The 23991-nt window shown below is 56.2% G+C and overlaps 1 protein-coding gene across 1 annotated transcript in view; it reads left to right on the top strand.

Annotated features, from left to right (window-relative positions):
• The window catches only part of SND1 (staphylococcal nuclease and tudor domain containing 1), a 301281-nt gene that overhangs the window by 185662 nt on the left and 91628 nt on the right, over window positions 1-23991 (top strand). The window contains exon 13 of the mRNA XM_029912487.1: window positions 10131-10241. Within this exon, the coding sequence (XP_029768347.1) occupies window positions 10131-10241 (111 nt within the window). The remainder of the gene's footprint in view (window positions 1-10130; window positions 10242-23991) is intronic.

Below are 23991 nucleotides of genomic sequence, written 5' to 3'. Positions count from 1 at the left end.
GGACTCGGGGGCACTGGCAGAGCTGGGTGTGTTGAGCCCAGGACTGGGCTAGCAGGGGCTGCCGGGCAGGACTGAGGGGCGCTGGTAGAGCTGGGTGTGTGGAGCCCAGGGATGGGCTAGCAGGGGGCTGCGAGTCAGGACTGAGGGGCACTGGCAGAGCTGGGTGTGGGGAGCCCAGGGCTGGGATAGCTGGGGGCTGCGGGTCAGGACTGAGGGGCACTGGCAGAGCTGGGTGTGGGGAGCCCAGGGCTAGGCTAGCAGGGGGCTGCCAGGCAGGCCTGGGGGGCACCAGCAGAGCTGTGTGGATGGGGTTTCAGACCTGGAATAGCAGAGGCCTGCCTGTTAGCTCTGCGGATGGAATGACAATGCTGCATGGCATCTGAGTACACCCTGCGTGATCCTAGACCCAGAGCTACAAGCCCTAAAGTCTATGGGCACCGAATTCACCCAAGCACTGAAGGAGAGACTCGCACACCATGCTGATTTCCTTGTTCAACGGCCGGGTTTATGACTCTCTTCCAGCCCAGCTTGCTCTCAGCACCAGGAATTGATTTCTCAAACCCTCCAATTTAAGCTGGCCCGCAGTTCCAGGAGCGGGGTATGGGATGGGGGTGGGTGCCGGCAGTGTGACTCAAACCCCACGCAGCGCTGTGCAGGATTGGGGGGCTAGGTCCAGTCCTCGCTGTAGCTCTCGGCTCCAGAGTGGTGGTGGTGTGCATGGTGCCTTGCAGGAGACAGAACAATGGCTACTGCACACAGACGCTTTGTCCTGGAGAAGGTGAGCTGTGGCCAGCCCAGGCCCTTTTAGCATTTCCTTAAGCTCTGCAGGGAGAAGGGAGCCCCGAAGAAGGGTCTTGTGGTTTGGGCCCGGGGCAGGGCTTCAGCAAGACTTTTTTGACAGTCCCACAATGTTCTCGTAAGAAAGCTGGAGAAACGTGGGCTTGGCGGAACTACTGTTAAGTGGATACATAATTGGTTAAACAACCACTAAGAGTCACTATTAATGGACTGATGTCGGATTGGAGGGAGGTCTCAGGTGGGGTTCCCCAGGGATCTGTTCTGGGGCCGGTGCTGTTTAACATCTTTATCAATGACCTGGATGTAGGACTAGCGAGCAAACCGATCAGGTCTGCAGATGAGACAAAGCTAAGGGGGCTGCCAACACTCTGGAGGCTAGAGCTAAAATTCAGAGGGATTTTGATAAATTGGAGAACTGGATTTCAGACGACCAAATGAAATTCAACCGAGACAAATGTAAAGTGCCACACTTAGGGAAGGAGATGCACAAATACAGAATGGGGGAGAACTGGCTTGGCAGCAGCACTGCTGAGATGGATCTGGGAGTTGTGTGGATCACAACCTCAACAGTCAGCAATGCGATGCTGCTGCAAAATGTCAGGCTGCATTAACAGAGCCGTAGCAAACAAGTCACGGGAGGTGCTAGTACCGCTCTACTCGGCGCTGGGTAGGCCTCAGCTGGAGTACGGTGTCCAGTTTTGGTCACCAATGTCTAGAAAGGATGTAGAGAAACGGGAAAGGACCCAGAGGCGAGTGACAATGATGCTCAAAGGGATGGAACACCAGCCATAGGCGCAGAGGCTGAAGGAACGGGGTGTGTTTAGTTTGGAAAAGAGGAGATGAAGGGGGGAGGTGATAGCGGTCTTCAAATACATGAAAGGCTGCCATACAAAAGATGGAGAAAAGTTGTTCTCTCTTGCCACAGAGGGCAGGACAAGGGGCAATGGGCTCAAACTACAGCAGAGCAGATTGAGATTAAATCTCAGGGAAAACTTCCTACTGTCAGAGCAGCAGGACAATGGAACAGAGGCCTCGGGACGTTGTGGAAGCTCCTTCCCTGGAGGTTTTTCAAAGGAGGCTGGAGCCATCTGTCCTGGATGGGTTAGACACAACAAATCCTGCATCTTGGCAGGGGGTTGGCTAGATGACCCTTGCGGTCCCTTCTAGCCCCATGGTTCTGTGATGAGCAGCGAGGTTCAGAGCTGGTCACTGGTTCGAGCCCAGACCTGGTCAGTAACAGCAGAAGGTTGTCCCTGTCAGATGGGCATTTGCAGCCCTAACTCAGTGTCCTAGAGGAGAGGTGCCAACATCCCAAGTGCCTCACTGCAGCTGGCTCTGGCTGGTCCCCTTTGTGGGCACCTTGGCAGAGAGCTGGAGGGCTGGGAGACCCAGGGGAGCTGAGCGCCTCCCGCCAGGGCTGGGAGAGCATGTGTGTTAAACGGGCCCGGACAGCACTGTCCATTCTGCGACGACGGGTTCCGTTGCTGGGACTGATGGGGGCCTCCGCTGGCGTGGGAGGTGACTTGGTCAGTGTGTAGGCACTTGCCCATGGAAAGGAGATCTGACAGCCTTGCTAAGGGAGGCAGAACAACATCCAGTAGCTGGGACTCGAGGTTAGACACATTCAGCCTTGAAAGAAGGTGCCGTTTCCTCGCAGCGAGGCTGAGTGGAACAGTTCACTGGGGCGGTGGTGGGCTCACTGTCGCCTGGAGTCTTTAAGAAGAGGCTAGGTACGTTTCTAAAAGCTCTGCTTTAATCCAGCATTGGCCTGGATGGTCGTGGTGGGCCTTCCTGGCCTGGCAGTCTGTGAATCCCCCTGTTCATCCCCTTCCTTCACGGGGGTGTGTGGAGACCGGGATTGCCCTCAGCATGCTCAAGATTATGCTTTAAATTAATGATTATAATCCTACTTCAGGGCTTCAGCTGGCTGCCTGCAATGGTCAGGAAGGAATCGCTCCCCCTCTGCCATGCATAATTGGTGAGGTGTATTTTGGGTTTTTTCCCCCGCCATCCTCTGAAGCATCAGAGATTGGCTGGAGATATGGGACACGGACAGGGTAGGCCAGTGCTGTGATGTGATGCAGAGCGTCTTCTGGCTTAGCTACCTGGCTTGTGGGTCTTGCTCATGTGCTCAGGGTCTAACCAACCCCCAGATTTTGGGTCAGGCAGGGGTTTCTCCTCAGGTCAGGCTGGCAGGGACCTTAGGAGTTTTCGCCTTCCTCTGCAGCGTGGGGCATGGGTCACCTGGGCAGGGCTAACCTAATGGCTTTGTGCCATCAGGCATTGTTGGCACCGTGGTCTCACCTGTTCTCTCCCTGTGGCTCACCGTTTGCTCTCCCACGATCTGAAATGCTTTGGTCTCAATACAAGGGTAGGCGGTTGAGATGGTCCTTTAGCCTTAAACTCTGTGAAACTGGATTAAAACATCAATTGGGCTGGAGCCAAGCTGCGCTGTGCTGGCTGGGGTCTTCCCGTCAGCCTGGCTGTGCCTGGCCCTGCTCCCCCGCAGAGGAGTCGTGTGCTGCGGGAGCCCAGCGGCGGTGCCCGTTCCGTTGCGATTCCGCGCTGCTCCCCGAGGGAGCCTGCACAATGGGAGAAAATGCCAGCTACTTTACTTGTGTTAGAAAAGCCATAACCGTGATATCGCTGAATAAATGAAGCTATCAGCTAGAAGTGGCAACAAGATTACAGTGCTTCAGAAATGCTGGGGGCAGGATGAAATGGTCTGTTTAGGGAGCGGGGAGAGAGAGCCGACTTGGGTTTTCCTCGGCGCTTTCCTCGTCTTCCGTCCCCACTCCCACCCCCAGGATCTCTTGCTCCTGCTGCCTGAGCGTTCCCGTACAACACAGTTGGGTTATTAAGTGTTCAACTGACACATGCACGATTTCCCCCCGTCCCTGTGGGGGGCTGATTCCTGCCCTGCCCTGGGCTGGGCGCCCGCCCTGTCCCCACTAACGCCACGCAATGGCAGCAAGCCCCAGGGCACAGGAGCTGCAGGACGGGGGCAGATGCAGCCTGGTATCCCGCCTCCACCCGTGGCAGTACCAGAAGGGTGGGGATGTGCCAGAACCGCGCCTCGCTGTCTGAGGTACCGTACTTGCCTGGCCGTTACCGTATTATCACAATCTCCTCATGTCCGTATCCTGCCAGCTCCCTGGGCTGGCCGGGCAGGGGTCACCCACGTACTATGGGGAGAACGGAGCCCCAGAGCAGCGGTGTGGCTGGCCCAAGGTCACTCCGGCAGCCTGTGGTGGAGTCCTGGCCTCGGGGTTCTCTCCTCTCTGCAGTAGCAGTGATGGGGTAACCTGCCCCCCTTGGCGGGGGGCCTGGCTCTGAAGCCAGCACAGTGATGGGCCCTTCCAGAGCTCGTCTGTTGTGTTCCTGTGGTCCTGCTCTAGCCGTGTCTTCGGGCTTCCCCACTGCAAAGTCTCAGCCCGTGGTCCCTTGCTCACCCTCTGCTGAGGGGCCCCCCGGCCAACCGGACCCTGAGCCGGAGTGCGTGGGTCCCCCACTCTGTGTGCATGGGGGTGGGAAGTGGCTGGGATTGGAGCACACCGTGTCCGTCGTATCTGTCGCTGTTGGCCATGGCCCGGGGGAACGCAGGCCTGGGACGTGAGTGCTCATCACAGGCATTTACCTGCTGCTTGCAGACCTGGGAAGCTCTGAGGTCCTGAGCTGTGAGTGATGGCTGTTGTGCTGTGCCAGGCTGGTAGGGTCTGCCCGGCGATGGGGGACCCTTGTGAGGCCAAGTGAACCCACTGTCAGTATGTCCTTGCCAGGACCTTCATGCTGATTTTCTCCATGGCTGCTCCCAGAGCAGCGCTCACAGGAGGTGCCGATGCCAGGCATGGTGGCGCTAGCCCTGTCCCCTGTGCTCCAGCAGGCTGAGCTGTCCGGCTGCATCAGCCCTTTGTTGTGAGCTGATTATCAGTGGCTGGGGGCTCGGATTCCTTTGGCGTAGGACTGTCCAAGGAGAGGCTGTGGCTCCCCACCCACCCCTTATTGCCCAGGTCAGTGGGCTGGAAGCGATGGCCCAGGGTACGGCTCCTTGCCAGAGGCAGATCAGTCTCAGGAGCCGAGGTGTGTCTGCTGTGTGTTGGGCCCCTCTGGCCAAACGTGGAAGCTTGGGTGCTGGGTGCGCACAGGAACAGGGGGCAGGCTCCTGGCGCTGGCTCTCGGGCTTGTCCCTCGGAGGATTTCAGTGCTTTCCCTTGTAGGCCGGTGAAGCTGCCATGAGGGACCCTGGGCAAGTCACCCTGAGTCAGTGACGGGGCTGGGAATAGTGCAGGAGACCAGGACTCCTGGGTTCCACCTGCTGGCTCCCTCCCTCCTGCTGTGCGTGGCAGCGGCTTTTCTGAGGGAGCGAATGGGGAGGGTGAGCATGGGGTTCAGTAACTATCCTCTTCTTCGGGTGCTTGCTCATGTCTATTCCAATATAGGCGTGCGCCCATTGCGTGCATTGTCGCCGGAAGACTTTCCTCCTAGTGGTATCAGTCGGGTCAGCTCTGGTGCCCCTGGAGTGGCGCCTCCATGGTGCGGTATCACCTTGGTTACGTACTCCAGCTTCTGGAAGGCGGCTGAGATTTCTCTGCTCTGGCTGAAAACGCGTCAGGCGGGTGAGTGGCGTGGAGCTGCGCCCGTCAGCAGTGCCCTCCCTTTGCCAGCCTTCCCTGTACTCCAGGGCTGCAGCAGTGCCACAGACCCAGATCCCAGCAGGCAATTCTGAAATGGAGATTTTTTTTCTTCCTGGTATGCCTGGCGAGAATTCCCTTCACCTGGAGCACTGCCGTCCACCCCGGAGGTGGCTGCATTTCAGCTCCCACACCTCTGTGGTCAGCACAGGTAGCTGAAGCTCTTGCAGGAGCTGAGGGAAGCGCTGGAGCAATGTAAAATTGGAGAGCGTAGAATGGCAAATGGCCTCTCAGTTTGCTGAAGACCATGTCTCCGCTTCCCAAATGTGCAGGGGAGGATGGAGTCTCAGATCAGCTCTGCCCCGTGCCCCTGTGCCAGTCGCTTCCAGAGCCCGATGGCTCTGAGCGTGCCAGGGCTGGAGCAGGGGTTTGGGCTGCCCAGCACATGGAAGAGAGGAGCCCAGCTAGCGCCACGCCCATAGCTGCTGTGCAGGTTTCGCTGTATTTTGGGCTGTATAAGTAGGGGCATTGCCAGCAGATTGAGGGACGTGATCGTTCCCCCCTATTCGGCATTGGTGAGGCCTCATCTGGAGAGCTGTGTCCAGTTTTGGGCCCCACACTACAAGAAGGATGTGGAAAAATTGGAAAGAGTCCAGCGGAGGGCAACAAAAATGATTAGCAGGGGGTTGGACTAGATGACCTCCTGAGGTCCCTTCCAACCCTGATATTCTATGATTCTGTGATTGCCAGGAAGCGCTCTGGGCCTCCTGTTCGCCCTGTGCGTGTCAGTAAAGATGATACCTGTGCACAGAAGTGTCCGCCTGGGGCTGCATCTGGCCTCTCCCCCCCCCCACCCATAGGAAGAAAGCTGCTGTGGAGCCGGTGAGCTCCCCCCAGCCTGCCTTGGCCAGCGCTGAGCAGGGTGTGAGCGTGTTTGTGTGGACACCGTGCTGGGGAATGGGGCCAGGGTTACAAGCCCCAGGGACTGAAACTCTTTCCGTCCCCGGAACAGGCACCGCCTGAGCAGCCGAGGGTCAGGCTCCTGCCCCTTCAGCCCTGACCGCCAGGAGAGGGGTGGAGGGGGGAGCTCCGGCTGCAAGGCCCCTCTGCTGAGGTTGGTAACGAGGGGGCAATGGGGACACCTGTCGGCTGGGGACTGAGACCTGCCAAGAGTTCACGGGACACCTGCCCAATGCCAGCAACTCAGTTAGTCAGCCTGGGTCAGAGATCTCCCCCTGGGAGAGCTGGGCTCTAGCCCCCATCTCCTCTAGGGACAGCCTGACCTGCTGTCCCCCACTCCCTGAGCTATTGGCTTTGCAGAGCTGGATTCCTGCGAACTCCGTCTCGAGTGGGCGTTGCATTGGGGCACCTCTCGCAGTACGCCAGGGCCTGGTACGGGCTCGTCAGTACTGGAGCCCTGTCTTTTTGGTGTTCTTGGAAACCTGCTGGTTGAGGTGTCTCGCTTCCCCTGTCCCGAGGGAGGGTGCATAGCCCTAGTGCCAGGCCACGGGTGGTGTGAAGTGAAACTGGGAGCATCTTCCCATGCGAGGCGCTTTTATTCCCGCACAGAAGCGGGCCTGGAGGTGAATACCGGCTCTGCTCCCTCTCCTGCACCTTTCCCGCGCCGCATCCTGTTCCATGTGGGGCGCAGAGGGCTGGGTCCCTGGCTCCCGTGAGCCCCGTTCGGAGCTGGGAGCTTTGTTGCCATTACGGTTGCTAATTTCATGCTTAGTTTTTCAACTCCAGCTGAGGAGATGGGATGCTAGTCCGCCCTCCTGGAGGTCAGGTGCCAATCACTGCCTGGGCTCCTCTCCCAGCAGCGTCTATAATATTGAATCCGAAATCTAGGCTAACGTGATGAGAGCTTCTCCATAAGGCACTTTGCGCCAGCTGTTCTGGTGCCACCCCCTTCCCTGCTGCAAAGCTCCGGCTTTTAACATCAGCACAAACGCACAATACGAACCTCAACGAGCCGAGAAGCCGCAGACGTTTCTTTGGAGATGTGAAATGTGTCAAACTTCAGCAAGCAGCATTCGACCAGCATGTGCTGGCTGACTGGCTTAGAGCCGGAATGGAGACTCAGCATTCTCGCACGCCCACCCTCCTCGCTTTGTACAACGAGCTGCAAACACCAGTCAGAAGCAAGCGTCTGGGATGCTTTCTGCTGAAACGGAGAAAATCAACTACCTGGGGAGTGAACCCCGGCCTCCCTGGCTGCCGTCCAGGTGCTCTAACAGACCTGGAGTAAGCCACCTAGAAACAAGCTGCTAACTGCTAATCCTAGCAAAACTCAGCTGTTGGAAAACGAGCCCAGCTCTGCTCCCAGAGCAGCCTGGGCCAGCCTCGGGCTCCAGGGAGGCTGGTGCACCCAGCATCAGCCTTTAGGACCTCAGCTGAGGATCACGGTGCAATTTGCTGGGAGCCCTCAGGCTGAGCCAGTGCAGCCCTGCCAGGTGGAGATGGGAAGGGGGCGGGTTCGGGGCCATGGCAGTGGGAGTCCACCCAGACACAAGCTACAGATTGTCTTGGTGCTTGGAGGGCAGATGTCCTCAGTGAAGGGCAGGGAGGTTTTCCCCTCAGCTTCAGCTGCTGCTCTGTCCAGGGTCCAGGCTGATCGCATCCGGGCTGTTGGAAAGCCAGGAAGGTGGGGTGGAGCTGGGAGACGCCTGTATGTTGCTGCATGGCTGGTGAAAGCTTGCTCCCCTTGCGGCCTTGTACAGAAGCTGAAGGGTGAGCCCCCAGGGAGGGGATCTGGATGCCGATTCCCATCACAGCTCGCTGGGTGGAGCATGAGACACAGCTGCAGCATGTCGGCCCTGCCATGCCTGAGAGCCAAGCAGGGTGCCGTGAGTGCAATGGAAGGGCCCTGCCTTTTGCCGTGGCCAGGAGGCGTGCATCCCGCAGGGCTGCTGGCGCGCTCCGTTCCGGGCTGGAGTGTTGAGTCAGTTGCTGGGCAGCGGGAGGGCGATCTGGGCAGTGCTGGGAGAGGCAGGTTGCGCTGAGAGATGGTTCATGCACTGGCTTACGGCGGCACGTTGTGCCGTTGGAGGAGGTGTTACTGGCGTCGGTCGGCAGGGCTCCTGGATGCTCTGAACACTTCGGCTGCATGCTGGGTGGAGCCCTGTCCCTCCCCATCGGGTTTTCTGTGCTGTGGACGAGCTGACTCCAGAGAGGGAAGACAGCGTGTTCTGCGTCCCACGGGTGGCCAGAGCGGGCTTCCTTGTGCCACATCCAGGCTGTGGCTGGTCTGCCCTGGCCTGTGGCATGATGGGCTGCGTGCGTGGGCTGGGAGGCTAGCCGAGAGAGTGTGGTGAGGAGGCCTCAGCCCGTTGCACCAGCCTCTCCGGGCAGCAGGTCCGACGTCTCGGGGAGAACCTCTGCAGACCCATGTTGCCTTGTGAAGCAGGATGCACATGCTGGGCAGATAATTTAACCATGTGCCTCTGTCCCCTTGAAATAAAATTATTCTACTTAACTGCCAGGGGGCAAATTTGTCACGTACACACCCTTAAAAGGGGTTCAGTCACCCGGAGTCCTCCAGGGCTGTGGGTTGGGGCAGGGGGCACCTGTGCTTGCAAAGAGTGCTTTGTCATCGGCGTGTGTGGGAGGAATGCGGGGAGTGGAGGTGGCTCATTGCAGCACCTGGCTTGGCTAGGAAAGCCAGGGTGTGTGGGCTGCTGGGAGCAAACGGCCTTCTGTTCGCCTCCCCGGAGCGTGCCTGGGAAAGGAGCTGAGGTGCTTATTCCTGGTTGCCTGGCATTTCGAGTGCTACCTCTGCAGCTGCTGATTTCCTCACTTACGAATCCTCTGATTTTCCCCCCGTCTCCGAGGCGAGACCTAATCTCAGCTTTCGGCACCAGCCCGGCCTGACCCCCTCCCCACGGCACAGAGCGCGGAGACGCTTCAAGGGATGAGTCCGGGGTTGTAAGTTGTGAATTAGCGGTGCCTGCCCTGCGTGTGTAATTGGAGGAGAATTACTGATGCGCTCGGCCAAGTGCAATTCATGAATTTGTTTAAAGCAGCATAATGCCATGGCAGCCAATTGACCGCGCTCCGCCGGGGCTGGGCCCCTGATTGGCATGCGGGCTTCAAACCGCAGCCACTCCCCGCACTGAGGAGCTTCACCCCCGACCTTTCCTTCCCAGCTGAGAAAAACGTGCATGGTTCTGAATGTACGAGAGTGATGGGAGCCTTTGGCAGGCTGCTGTTTCCGGGTCCCATTGCAGCTCCCCTGGGTGAACCGGGAATAGAGCCTGGTGTTGGCTTAACCCCCAGAGTGCTCTGCCCTTAGCCGCCCGCTTTCCCCCTCACTCCCACCCAGCGCCCACCAGCTCCATAGCTCCTAGGAGGCCCCTGCACCAGAGCTGTGGGGCGAAGAGCTGCTCTCCAGTGGGGCTGTGGGCAAGACGGGGATGGGGAGGGAAGCAGCTGCTCCTTCCTTCCCCTGCCTGGGCTTCTGCTGGGTACAAGGGACCAAGGGATGCTGCAGCTCTCCGCTGCCGGGCGCGCCTCTGGGACCCGCGTTGGGGCCCTGCCTCACGGCTGAGCTGCTGCTGCTCCCATGTGTGATGTTGCATGTTACATACGTGACAGAGAGGCTGTAGCCATGCCCAGTGCAGGGGGGTGTGCGTGGGGCGGACTGCCAGGACTGACCCTCCCTCCCTTCCCCCAGCCTGAGTCCCCAGTGTCTTTGTGTTGCAGAAACATCGCTGAGGCCCTAGTGAGCAAGGGTCTTGCCACAGTCATCCGCTACCGGCAGGACGACGACCAGCGATCCTCGCACTATGACGAGCTGCTGGCCGCGGAGGCACGGTGAGTGGCCAGGAGAGCTGCTGGGTGAAGGCCTGTGGGAGAGCACGCCAGGCTGTGGGGTGTGGGAGAGCGCCACGCAGCGGGGCTGGGGTGTGAGCGCTAAGGACAGGGCGGGGGGAGCAGCTGGGGCGGAGGGGAGGTGAGCTGAGGTGCGGGCACTGGGCATAGACCATGCTTGGGTGTTCTCCATTCTGCTGTGGTGACTGTCCCCGGGCCTGGGAAGGGTCACAGCAGAGCCCCCTGGGACGGGGCAGGCTGTGTGGGCTCAGAGCCGGTTTCAGCACATCCACTTCCACTGTAAACTCACTGCTGCAGCCAGTCGTCGCTCCTCCCCGCCAGCTTCATCACCCCCCCTCCCATACCCACCTCCTCGGGCAGCAAATAGGGGGAGGGGCTTCCTCGCTGAGCTCCCCACCCTGCAGTCCCTGTCCACCCCCTGCTCCGCCCCTTCCCCAGATTGCTGACTGACCGCAGCTCTCAGGGCTGGGGATAGTGAGTCCCCTGTAGCCCCCTCCCCCATCGCCTCCGCTGACCTGTCTGGCTCCACGTTGAGTTCTCGGTTACCCTCCTGCTTTTCCAAGCTCTGCCCCTGCTCCCCAGCTGTGTAACTTGCCCGAGCCGGGGGTGCTGCTCACGCCCCATTCATCTGGAATCCTCCCTTGGCCTCTGAGCCCCCCGCCTCGCCTCTCCGTTCTTTAGCTGCCTCTCTAAGGCTGCGAGTGCTGCAAGCCCCCAGCGCCTTGCATTGCAGAGTGAATGTCTGGTGCTGCAAAGGGCTCTGTAGTGCTGGCAGCGTGCCAGGCGTGCTGTGAGTCAGTGGGTACGGCGTAGTGCATTTGGATTCTCCATGTTAATTCTGGAGCTCCCAACAGGCAGATTAAAGAAGATAACATTTTAAAAATGCCTGGGAGATTGTTTGAATCTTCCGGCCCATTGCATGTATCAAGCTTGAAAAGGTGGTCAGGCTGAGGGGAGTTCAAAGGGCCGAGCTTCGTTCCCTGGGGCCGTGTACACAGCAGAAAGCGTGAGAGCTTCCTGCCCCAGCCTGTCTGCAGGAGCAGTAATTGCATTTAAAGAATATGACATCTGAGCCGATTCAAAGGACTTCCAACACATTCTGCGCTCATGTAATTAGGTTGGGGTTATCTCGGTGAGAGAAATGCAGGCAAGTGTTCCTTTTGCCTGGTGCGTCGTCTGTTCTGTCGGCAGCAGAACGGGCAGGGCGAGCTGCAGCTCTGCAGGAGGCGCCTGTGGCCCAGGGCTCATTCGCCAGCTGCCCTCCCTTCTCTGACTGATGGCAGGCCAGCCCAAGCAGCTCCCCCAGCCTCGGGCGGCTCCGTGAGCCTCCTGGTTTGTATTGCTGCTTCACCCCGGGATCCCAGAGCACTTGGCAAACATGACAAGAGGCCACCTGGTAGGTGTGCAACTGGGGATAGCACCTACCGAATGGGGAAACTGAGGCACGGTGGTCGAGTTACCGGAAGCAGGCAGTCTGTGGTGAAGCCTGGGGCCCAGTTAAACCCCATCAGTTGGAAATGTCCCCCTGAAATCAGTGTGGGCGTGTCCCCTCTGCTGTTTGGGGGGTTCACTCCCACCTGCTTGTGCCTCCTGGTGGTGATGCACTGGGGTGTCCATCGTGCCGCCCCCAGTCTCTGAGTAGAGAGCTGGCGGGTGACTTTGCTTCCAGCCGTACAAGCGTCGGGGTCTTGTCCTTCCACTGAAGGGCCTGGGAGCTGTGGAGCAGGGGGTGAGTGGGGGGAGGTGTTGGAACGGTCGATGGGATCAGTGTTTGAAGAGCAGAAAGGGAAGGGAGAAGCTAGGAAAGGCAAATGAAGACCGGAAGATGCCGATGACTTTTAGGGAGCGGGGGCGTGGGTCTATGCCTTGGAAAGGCTTACTGGCGCTCTGCCGAGCTGTGAGATGGTCCACGTAAAGTCTGGCCAGGATCCATGGTCCCTGCCACTCTGCTAAGGCCCTTAATGGGCCCTGGCGACCAGCAGTGAAGGGGGGAGCAGGAGGGAGCTGGGGAGTGGAGGGAAACGGGCTTGCTTGGGCCAGGTGGACCCTGGTTGGCTTTTCAATGTCATGGGGTCCCTGGCTCCCTGTATGTGGCATACAATCAAAACCTGTTACGAACCTATGGCAGGGCCCAGGTGGTTAGGCTGGAGAGTGTCAGGAAACCCAGGCAGGGAAATTTTGTGGCGATCAAAGGCACTATTAGGAAATCCACAGTGAAGGTCAAACTGAAGCAAACCCCAGCCTCCCCTGGCAATGCCTGGCATTACTGCTGGCCTAGGGAGAACCCGGCAGCTCGGACACTTGGGCTCCTACTCACACACGTGCCAGGTCTGGTGTCTGCACCAGCGGCCAGATTCTCATTGCGCCAAGGCGCCATGTGAAGTAGACACAAATCACATTGACGCCCATGGGAAGGCCCGTGCCACTGCCAGGGCGGTGTGAAGGGGCTGTAGTGTAGACAGCTCGTCGGCACAGCTGGCGCAGGTCTGAGCGACACGCGGCTGGTGGCAGCCCCTGGAGCCGAGCCGAGCCTCCCCGCATGGATAAAGTGTCCAGTGGCTTGGTTGGCTCAGGCCGCCTTTCCAGCAAACCACGGCCCGCCCAGAGAGCCGCTCCAGTTGCTTGCGTAGGCAAATGGAATGCGAAGCCTGCTGGCTATCCATTACACACGTCTCATTAGAGGCGGAGGGAGGTGGTGAGCCTGCCTGTCCACACCACGAAATTGCAGCGCTTGACAAGCACAGAGGTGAAGCGCGTCCCAGTATCAGAGACGTGTGCGTGTGAAACCAGTTATCAACCCAGTGCTCTGAGGCACATGCGGGCTTCTGATCGCGCCCAGCATGCAGAGGATGAAGGGCAGATGGGAGAATGGGGGCGTGGATTAGTACAGTGGCTTTGCCAGAGTCCTTCCAGTCCACAGCCATACTCTGCAGCCTTCTGCCAGCCCCGGGAGCAAGACCCAGAACCGGAAATAATACAACGGGCACAGCCGGACCTGCTTGAAGGAGCAAAGGATGGTGTGGGAGGGGGGGCGCGGGGGCGTGGCTGGCATTGCCCTGGGGCAGAGTTAAGAAGGATGAACAGAACAGGGAGTCTGGTATCCCTCTGGGGGCAGAGTTGACGAGAATGGGGGGGAGGGTCGGGTATTTCTGGGGGCAGAGTTAAGGAGAATGAGGATGGGGGAGGCTGGTATCTCTGGAGCAGAGCAGGTCTAGTAGCGCTAACATCTAAGGCTGCGCTGAGGTTAATCCTTTAGGGTAGGGGTGGGCAAACTTTTTGGCCTGAGGGCCACATCTGGGTGGGGAAATTGTATGCAGGGCCATGAATGTAGGGCAGGGGGTTGGGGTTGGGGTGTGGGAGGGGGCGCGGTGTGCAGGAAGGGGCTGGGGTGCAGGAGGAGTGTGGCGGGGGCTCAGGGCAGGGGGTTGGGGTGCAGCAGGGGGCTGAAGGCAGGGGGTGCAGGAGGGGTTCGGGGTGCGGGCTCTGGCCCAGTGCCACTTACCTTGAGCATCTCTGGGGTGGCAGCAGTGTGCAGCGGGGCTAAGGTAGGCTCCCTGAAGTGCACGCCCCTCCCGGAAGTGGCCACCATGTCCGACAGTGGCTCCTGGGGGTGGGGTGGGGTGGGGCAGGGAGCTCTGCTGCGCTGCCCTCGTCTTGTGGGTACCACCCCTGAAGCTCCCATTGGCCGCAGTTCTAGGTTCCCGGCCAATGGGAGCTGTGGGGGGTGGTGCCTGCGGGTGGGGAGCGGTGCCTGCAGGCGAGAGCAGCACACCGAGCCCACTGCACACCCGTCGCCCAGGGGCCGCAGGCAGGTGGTGCCGGGCGCTTCTGGGAGCGGCGCGGGGCCAGGGCAGGCAGGGAGCCTGCCTTAGCCCCGCTGCACCACAAGGCTGGCAATCCCGCGGGCCGGATTGAAAGCCCTGATGGGCCGGATCCGGCCCGCGGGCCGTAGTTTGCCCGCCCCTGCTCTAGGGACTGTATACTCTCCAGGGGTCCTCGGGATGTTTTGGAGTCAGGCACCGAACCAGCCGGCCCAGCTGCTCCCTGTGCGCTTCCTGGTTGATTATTTCTCTCTGAAGCCTGTTGTCCTTCATGCGCCACCAGTCAGGACTTGGCCTGGCTGCTCAGCCACCTTGTCGATTCCCCTGCAAGATAGAGATGGGGGGAACCCGCTGGGTCCCATACAGCCCTTCTCCCCGGCTACTGCAGCCTCAGCCCCCAGAGTCGTCATCTCAGCGCAGCCTTAGCTCCTAGAGCTAGTGAGCTGTCCCCTCTAGCGTTGTGTGGGAGGAGATCAAACACAGCTTGCCTTGGGAGACTAGTCCAGAGTCTACGGGGAAATCTGATTTGATATTCCCTTTCCTTTCCCTCCAAGTCAGATCCCCTTTCTCTGCACTAAACAATTCCTCTGCTTCCTTGGTGTCCGTCCCTTTAAATACTTGTCTCCTGTTCCCTCTTCTGCACCCTTTGTTGCCCTTAGTCCGCCCTGACCCAAGCTATGCAGAGTTAGCTTTAACCCTACCAGCACAAATTAATCCATCCAGCCCCCTGCTCTCGCCCCCTCGCCCCCGTATTCCAGGTGTGCAGTTTTATGCATCCGTTGGCAGCAGCGGTGAACATGAGCTCACCTGGATGGCATTAAGTGGTGGTGGCAGTATTAGTGTTTGGTTTCTGTTTCTGCTACAGCCATGCTGGCATCCAGAACCCCACGGGCATCTCAGCTGATGTATCCCCATCCCCCTGCTCCAGCCTCTAGATTAGAGGGCACTTGTTTTCCCTGAGGTGTCACCAATTTTAAACATAGGGCCACCAGGGTCTCTGCACAGTGATCTGTAGGTCCCTGGCTGGCTGAGGAAAGGATCACACATCTCTTCTCCTGGGGAAGCTGATTTGAAGGAGGCTCCGAAGAGCAAATACTTGGCTGCTTTCTGGGCCTGCACTTTTCATTTGACCCTATAAAGACAGAGAAATCCACGTTGGTTTCTGTCGTTTGCTTTGAAAGGAACTTAGAGGCTGAACTAACCTGTGAGCTCTCTGCGTTCCTGCTTGATCCTAAGCAAACTGCTGCCGTGTTTGTGCTGGCTCTGAGTGCACAGAGATGGGGTAAAGCGGATTCTTTCCTCCTTGGCTTGCTGATTTTGGAGGCTTTCCAAGTACAGTTGGCTCAGGGGCTCTTGGAGGTGGATGAGATGCCCCGTGCAGCAGGGAGTGAGGGTAGCATCCCCTGCTAGAGGGGGAGCTGTGTGCTTGGGATCACTCTCTAACGCCAGGCTCCGGAGGGCGTTGACAATGCTTTGCACTTGTGGAATGTTTCCCAGCTGCGGATATCAAAGTGCTCCCCAGTCAATCGAGTCTCTAAGATCTTTATAAACCTAAATCTTCCTGATAACTCTGAGGAGTCTTATCCCCGTTTTACCGACAGGGAAGCTGGGATGCAGAGCGGGGGAGCCACTTGCCCAAGGTCACAAGGAAATGAGCGTCCGAGCTAGGAATAGAACGTAGGTTGGAGTCCCAGTGTCACGCTCAACATCCAGCCCCTGGTTTCTGTCGGACTGAGGAAGACAAGCCAGGGCTACGAATGCAGGCTTCCCTCCACAAGGGTAGAACCAAGCCTTGACATTCCCAGGCACAAACAGGAGCTGGAGCTGGGGCTGAGACTGGTGATACAGGGCTGATGGAATTGTCCCAGAACCAGCATTCCGAGTGCAGGCTAAACTTCAAAGAAACCCAAAGCTGTACAGGCATGGCAATGCGCCGCTCAGGCCCCCAAACAACCTTAACTCTGCCCCAGAGTGACAGTGGGCAATCTCCATACCAGTATAACGAATGTGTATTGCAGTTTGTGAGCCCAGATTCAAGTGATTTTTATTTTTTTAATTCTCTCTCCCCCCCCCCCCCCCCCCCCCCCCAGTTCTTTACTTCACGATGTCCCCACCGGGGAGAGTTCAGGTTTGCATTCAGCAGTAACTCTCACGGGACTTTGGAGATGAGGCCAGGTTCTGTTATGCTGGTGTGAATCCAGAGTAACTGAAGGGAGTTACTCTGGATTGACAGTGGGACAACTGAGATCAGAATCTGAACTTCCCTCTGGGCATCTTTTGGGGCAGACGCAGAAAGGATTGTGACTTAACAGCTCCTTCAAAGAACTGCGTCCCTAAAAGCCCACCTCTTCAGCCCACGCTGGGAGCCAACTGTGCCCTGGTGTGGTATCTGAACCCCCAGAAATGACAGCCACCAGGTGAGTCTCGTGGGCCATAAACACACATGCTGCTTCACATGACGTATTGCCCTCTGCTTTGCAATAAGATACCGTCTAGTGGGGACATTCCACCTCTAAGCTTGGCAGGACTCTCATGATCTCCCTGTGTGAAGCCGTGCTGAGTCCGGCTCCTCTGAACAATTCTACCACCCCGAAGCGTCAGGGAGTGAGTTTGGGTGGAAGACGGTAGGCAGCTTGCTGGAATAACTCACTGCTAGCAAGTTTAACAACTTCTCTTTCAGAAACGGAGCAGGTAGCTGCTTTCCTGCAAACAGCCATCTGCTGCCAAGCCACTTATCCCGGAAGCACTGAGTGGCTCTGATTTCTAAAAATCTGTGCCTACCATTTAACAGGTTGGCCTGTTCTCCGCTGCTCCCAAATGATACCCCTCAGCAGATTGATTGCTCTACAAAGCCTCTGTAGGGCTCTGAATCTTTGCCTTGTATTTTATGATGATCACGGACCAGTCTGAACAAAGGCACGCCGCTTGTCTAGGAGCAGCCATTAGCGGGCCCAGTGGGGGAAGTTTTTGAAAAGTCAGGAGCTTTTATTTTGAGTCTAAGGGCTGCAGGAATCAAGGCCGAACCCAGAGATGGGGAGAGCGGGGGAAAGGTGTGTTTTTTGTACCAGGACTGATCTGGCAACGCTTCTCATTTGTAGTCCAATGTATAGAGATGTCCATCGAGTGCCTGGGTGTCTGGGCAGACAGCTATGGGAATGAAACACCATTAAAGCAGATGTGACCATCTTGCTGGCAACAGTAGGAAACCTCTTTAAATAGACCCCACACCATGCCCATCGCTCCGCCATGAGTGAAACAGGCCTTGTTTGTACTGGCTTGTGCCCTGATTCCAGCCATCGATGTCACGCACAGGCAAGGGGAGCGGCGATTGGGTCTGCTGCAGCGCACCCCGGTTTCAAGCAGTGATAAACGCAAGCTCTTGTACTGGGGCCATTGCAGCGGTGGGTGGAATTGTGGCTAATTTCCAGCATAGACAATAACCCACAGACCCAAGAGTAACATTCCCTCCACCCCTAGTCCATTAGCAGTTCTGAAAACACAACACCCAGGAGGTCAATCCTCTGTATCCAGCAGCTGAAGAGAGCAGATGGGACTGGCAACAGGCTGTGAAGGTCAAGCAACCTTCTGGGGCCAGAGTAATGGGGATGTCAATTCCAGAGCTGCCCCCAGGTATTCCAAGCCAGGTAAGTTAGTGAGAGCAGAGCAGAGCATGGGGAGTAGCAGTGGTAGAGGACTTCAGCCACATATGGCTTTATAGGTCAAAGTCAAGCCCTCGAATTGCCCACAGATATGCTCAGAGATCCAGTGTGGTTGCTGGAGTGCTGGCCTGGTGTGTTCTACATGGCTAGTCCCTGCAGGCAGGGAAGGTTGCTGCGTTCTGCCCCCTCTGCACCGTCCATGCGCCCCTCAGGAGTGGCCCCGGGCAGGATGCATCGCCGCCGTCCTCTGTGGAAGTCTCCAAGGTTCCGCAAGGCCCAGGTCCAAGAGGAATCGCGCTGAGCATGGGCACTTTGCCCACCATGCCACCTGGGTCTCTGGAAGCAATGCATGACTCCTCACCCAATAACTGCCCTTGTCGGACTCTCCAAGTCCTTCCGCAACCCACCAGCAGGATCAGTCTCGTTCACGCGCCTGGGAGAAGCAAAGGTGCCGAGCTGTCTGCGTGCTGGCAGTACACGGATGGTAGTGAGGCCCATGGAACATTGACGGGGCTTCCCCAGCGGCCTCGCATGTTGAACGGGAAAGGTGATTGTGCCCTGAACCCTTCAGCAGAGCCCTGGTCACGGTGGCTGAGCAGCTGCCCCACACCATGCCCTGGGATCTCTGCATGGAAAAAGTCCATTTCAGAGTGGTCTCCCCACCCCGTGCTGGGATCCTGCGACTGAGCCATCAGAACCCCATGGCCAGATGGCAGCTGAGAAACCCAACCTCCTCCCATTGTGAGGTGATGCACTGACGGAACAAGTGCAGTCTCGGTGCTTCCTCTGGCTGGGAACTACGTGGGCCAGGATGATGGAGGAGGACTCCTGGAAGTGCTGCCTCCAGCTCAGTAATGTTATCCAGCAAGGGCAGCTTGGAGCCAGGTTGAGAGCTGTACTCCTTGCCTGCCCTCAGATTGGTCTAACCCACTGGGACGTTCCCCTCATGCCTGCTTAATTCTCCCATTGCTGAGACAGAGGCAGTGTGGCCGAGTACATAGACCATAGGGCTGGGAATGCCTCCGTTTCCCCATCTGTAAAATAGAGTGCTGATTTCCTTTACTCCCGGCCTGTGAACGAAAGGCATGTCTCTGCAGTCTGACACCTACGGCTGTATAACAATATCCGTCTATTTGGGAAATTAAAGAAACCCCACTTTGCCTCATTAAAAAGTGTGGTGAGCTCCCCCTGCTGGGCTGCACGGCGCAATTAACAGATACGCAGAGCCCTGCTCCTTTCCTGCTGACATCACTGAGGCCGGTGCAGCGAGAGGCTGACCAACAGCAGCCATAATACGCTTTTGCTCCGCTAGAAACACCTGGAAAATAAACTTGGCATTTGCAAACGGAAAAGGACAAACCTGTCAGGGGAAGGAGCTGTTCCAGGCTTTAATAAATGTGTGCGTTACCCTTTAACCTGCCGTCTGTGTTCAGAGACCTTTCGGTTCTGGTGAGCTTATCCGGGGTATTGCTTGCATCTTTCTCCCTCTTTCGTCTCCAACAACAACAAGCGAGACAAGCCGCAAATGACATGAAAACTTTATAAATATCCTGGATGGCTTCTCATGCAGATGCATTTGCAAGCAATCCCCAAAGGTGATCGACTAGAAGGCAGAGCGACGTTGGTGTTACGAGTGTAGTGCCCCAAAAGTCAGCAGCTCTTCAGCTCCACTGCGGTTTAACTTGCCATCTTTTAATCACGTTTTACAGGTCCTTGAAGTACAGTTCAACCAGGAGTTAATTCAGGGAAGCCCCGTGGCCTGTGCTGTACAGGCGGTCAGAGCAGGTGATCACAATGGTCCCTTCTGGCCTTGGGATCTACAAGATTGATTTTAATTGTTTTTAATGTCCTGGTTTTTAAGCCAATCTTGGGTGGGTCTTAAAACCATGGAAATGTTGGGCTGGAAGACGCTTTGAGAGGTCATCTAGTCCACCCCCTGCTCTGAGGCAGGATTAAGACCATCCTGTTCTTCAACCTCTACCAGGGATACTAGGCGACTGTCCCCGTGCTTAACTCTCCTTTTCGCCAGAAAGTTTTCCTAATATCTAAGCAAAATCTCTCTCGCTGCAGAGTAAGCTCATTCCTTCTTAATGTACCCTTTATTGTGGACATGGAGAGCAACTGATCAGTCCTCTTTATAACTACCTTTTACATATGTGAAGACTGTTATCAAGTCGCCATTCTGCTTTCTCCTCTCAAGACTAAACGTGTCCAGTTTCCTCATAGGTCAGGTCTTCTAAAGCTTTCATTGTTTTGGTTGCTCTCCTCTGGACTCTCTCCAATTTATCTTCATCTTTCCTAACGGGTGGCGCCCGGAACTGGACACAGTACTCCAGCTGAGGCTTCACCAGTTCTGAGTAGATCCAGACAGTTACCTCCCGTCTTACAGAAGATGCTCCTGTTAACACACCCCAGGATGATACCAGCCTTTTTTTAACCCGTATCACATTGTTGACTCCCATTCAATGTATGATCCACTAGAGCCCCCAGTTCTTCTTCGAGATGTGTCCCCCTATGAGTGCTCCACGTTAGGTGAGTTAGCGTCCCTGCCCCTGGGATCGGAGATCTTCGGTAGCAGTGCCCATTGGGCCGCACATGTACTCCTCCCCATCTCGCACCATGAGTGGCGTCTGTAGCGCTGTGCGGTCCAATCGCCCTTACTTCCTTCTCAACCCCCCTGGGTCTGGGACGGAATCCCTAGCAGAGCCCTTCACAGGCATCATTAGTGCCTTTAGTGGTAATAAGTTTCTGTTCAAAGTAGATAGTAGATGCTTCCTCCCTTTATTTTCTTCTCCCAAAAAGTCAACCAAACCCAAACTTTTCTTTCTATTCTTTCCTCTCCATTATCGTTTAGCTTAGTGTAAGTTCTTACATTCTACCCTACACCAAAGTTCTCCATGCACAGGGTTATGCCCGGCTCTCCCGGGTTTAAGAGGTGCCTCTCCTGCCGCAAGGCCATCCCCATGAGTGACGGACACTCACGGTGCATTTGTTGTCTGGGGAGAAGGGCACGTACCACAGAAGTGCACCCGCTGCCTCAAATTGGAAATGCAGGCCAAAAGGCCTGTGAACTGAAACGAAAATTAATTATGATGGAAGGCTCACTGTGGCCAGACTCAGGCCCTGACCCCCGATACCTCTTTTGTGCAGCAGTTTCCATCAGCACCGTCATCTACCGCCCCACACTCATCGCACACTGTGAAGAGAAAGTGTTCAGTGTCTAGTCAGGATGACCAGAAACCCCTTGAGGTCAGTGGCCCCCACATCTTCTGGAGTGAGACCTGGGTACCTCCAGTACCAGCGTCATTGGTAGTTCCAAGGAACCTAAGAAGGCAGGATCATGTAAAGGGGGCACTGACAAAGACACCTCAAAAATCTCAGTCAGTACCAACTACCCCATGGCTCTGAGTGCCTCGGCACTGGCGAAGCCCTTGGCGCCACCTATTGGCTACCTGGTAGACTTCAGCTGAGCTTGGCACCGACACCATCTGCGCTGATGCCTAGACCTCCTATGGCACCAATACACTCACATCATGCGTTACTGATAACGATCGTGCTGGTACCACAGAGTTCAGGTTCCCAAGAGACCTGGTTGTTTCTGAAACCGCGGAGTCGCTGCTTCTCCATAGCAAACTACCAGCAATTCATGTCTCTCCTCCAGAGATGCAAATGATACCCCACACTCCCTCACCTCCTAGAACTGCCCCCCCCTTCTGTAGTGAGGACGACTGCTCAGTTATACTGCATACCCCACCATCATATCAAGTGATGGCACAACATGAATCCTTTACACCCCCTCGATATCAGGACACTAGAACCAAGCCAGGTCCTTGTTACAGGCACCCATGGATGCCACCCCGTATGCCTGTTTCCCCGTTCTGGTCGTATTGGTACCTGTGGGCGGCATACAGGCAACACTTTCCTCAACCACCACTGATCAGAGGAACTGACATGCACCCTCTCCATCTTCCTCGGTCTCCAGGCCCCTCAAACCAAAGAGAGCCTTTCGAGGAACACGAGGAAGAGGTCACACCACTGGCCAACCTCTCCTCATCCTCCCCAGATCATAGAAGAATCATAGAAGATTAGAGTTGGAAGAGACCTCAGGAGGTCATATAGTCCCAACCCTCTGCTCAAAGCAGGACCAATCCCCAACTAAATCATCCCAGCCAGGGCTTTGTCAAGCCTGACCTTAAAAACCTCTAAGGAAGGAGATTCCACCACCTCCCTAGGGAACCCATTCCAGTGCTTCACCACCCTCCTAGTGAAATAGTGTTTCCTAATATCCAACCTAGATCTCCCCCACCTCAACTTGAGACCATTGCTCCTTGTTCTGTCATCTGCCACCACTGAGAACAGCCGAGCTCCATCCTCTTTGGAACCCCCCTTCAGGTAGTTGAAAGCAGCTATCAAATCCTCCCCTCATTCTTCTCTTCTGCAGACTATATAATCCCAGTTCCCTCAACCTCTGCTTGTAAGTCATGTGCCCCAGCCCCCTAATCATTTTCATTGCCCTCCGCTGGACTCTCTCCAATTTGTCCACATCCTTTCTGTAGTGGGGGGACCAAAACTGGACACAGTACTCGAGATGTGGCCTCACCAGTGTCGAATAGAGGGGAATAATCACTTCCCTTGATCTGCTGGCAATGCCCCTACTAATGCAGCCCAATATGCTGTTAGCCTTCTTGGCAACAAGGAGAAGGGCACACTGCTGACTCATATCCAGTTTCTCGTCCACTGTAATCCCCAGGTCCTTTTCTGCGGAACTGCCGCTTAGCCAGTCAGTCCCCAGCCTGTAACAGTGAATGGGATTCTTCCGTCCTAAGTGCACGACTCTGCACTTGTTGTTGAACCTCATCAGATTTCTTTTGGCCCAGTCCTCCAATTTGTCTAGGTCTCTGGACCCTATCCCTATCCTCCAGCGTATCTACCTCTCCCCTCAGCTTAGTGTCATCTGCAAATTTGCTGAGAGTGCAATCCATCATCATCCAGATCATTTATGAAGATGTTGAACAAAACAGGCCGCAGGAAAGACCCCTGGGGTACTCCGCTTGATACTGGCTGCCAACTAGACATCGAGCCGATGATCTAGCCAGCTTTCTATCCACCTTATAGTCCATCAATCCTGAATGAGGCAATCCTGCCACCCCCTTCCATGGCTGCGGATGATTTTAGGTAATTTCACGAACTCTTTCGCAGAATAGCAGCCTATCTACAGATCCCGCTAAAGGAAGTTTGAGAGCAGCAACATACGTTACTTGACATATTGTATACCTCCACATCAGCAGAAATCACGCTCCTGATCAATGAAGCCTGATGGGTCCCAGCCCAGGTGATCTGGCACACCCGGGAATCTCCACCACCTACCTATAAGTGAGCGGACAAGAAATACTACGTCCCTGTGAAAGACATGGCATTCTTATTCTCCCACCTTACTCCAAATTCCCTCATAGTCAATGCAGTGAATGAAAAGGGGAGATGTTGTTATTTCTGGACAACCCCCATATGACACACAATGGAAGAGGCTAGACCTCTTCAGCCACAAAGCATGCTCATCTGCTACGCTCCAGTTTAGGATCACTACCTACGAGGCACTCCTATCAAAATATAACCACGTAAACGACTCCAAATTCAATGACTTTATTCAGTATATCCCAGAGGACAAGAAGGAACAGTTCCGGGCACTAGTAACTGAAGGACAGCTACTGGTACATATAGTGTTGCAGGTCTCCCTGGATGTTGCCAACATAGTGACAACTGTGGTCATGAGACAGGCTTCATGGCTACACCCATCGGGATTCCCCAGAGAAGTGCAGACTACCCTGGAGGATCTCCTGTTCGAAGGCCCCAAACTCTTGGCCAAGCAGACTCATGAGTCCCTTCATTCACTGAAGGATTCAAGGATTCAACGGCACTGCTATCCACAATGCAGACATCAGAGGCCTAAACGGAGGTGGATCTCAATGCAGTCAGCTACGCTCATCTATCTACGTTGAAACAACAGTTTTGAAAATGTGGTCGAGGCCCTGAGATGGTTGCAGCACCTGTCCAGGGGGAAACATCGACCGTACTCCATCAGTTTGGCAACCGTTTGACCCCATTCTACCCAACGTGGCAGACGACCACCTCCGATAAGTAGGTGTTGGAAATTATAGACAAGGGGTACTCTATTCCCTTCCTCTCCCTCCCTCACGAACACCTTCTATGAGAAGAAATAAGCCACCTTCTGTGCCTGGGTGCCATAGAACCAGT

The sequence above is a fragment of the Terrapene carolina genome, unplaced genomic scaffold, assembly GCF_002925995.2.
Source record: "Terrapene carolina triunguis isolate 2854851 unplaced genomic scaffold, T_m_triunguis-2.0 Scaffold230, whole genome shotgun sequence".
Classification (NCBI taxonomy): Eukaryota; Metazoa; Chordata; order Testudines; family Emydidae; genus Terrapene; species Terrapene triunguis.
Note: the sequence above shows the minus strand (reverse complement) of the source record. Positions and strands in the feature narration are given on the sequence as shown.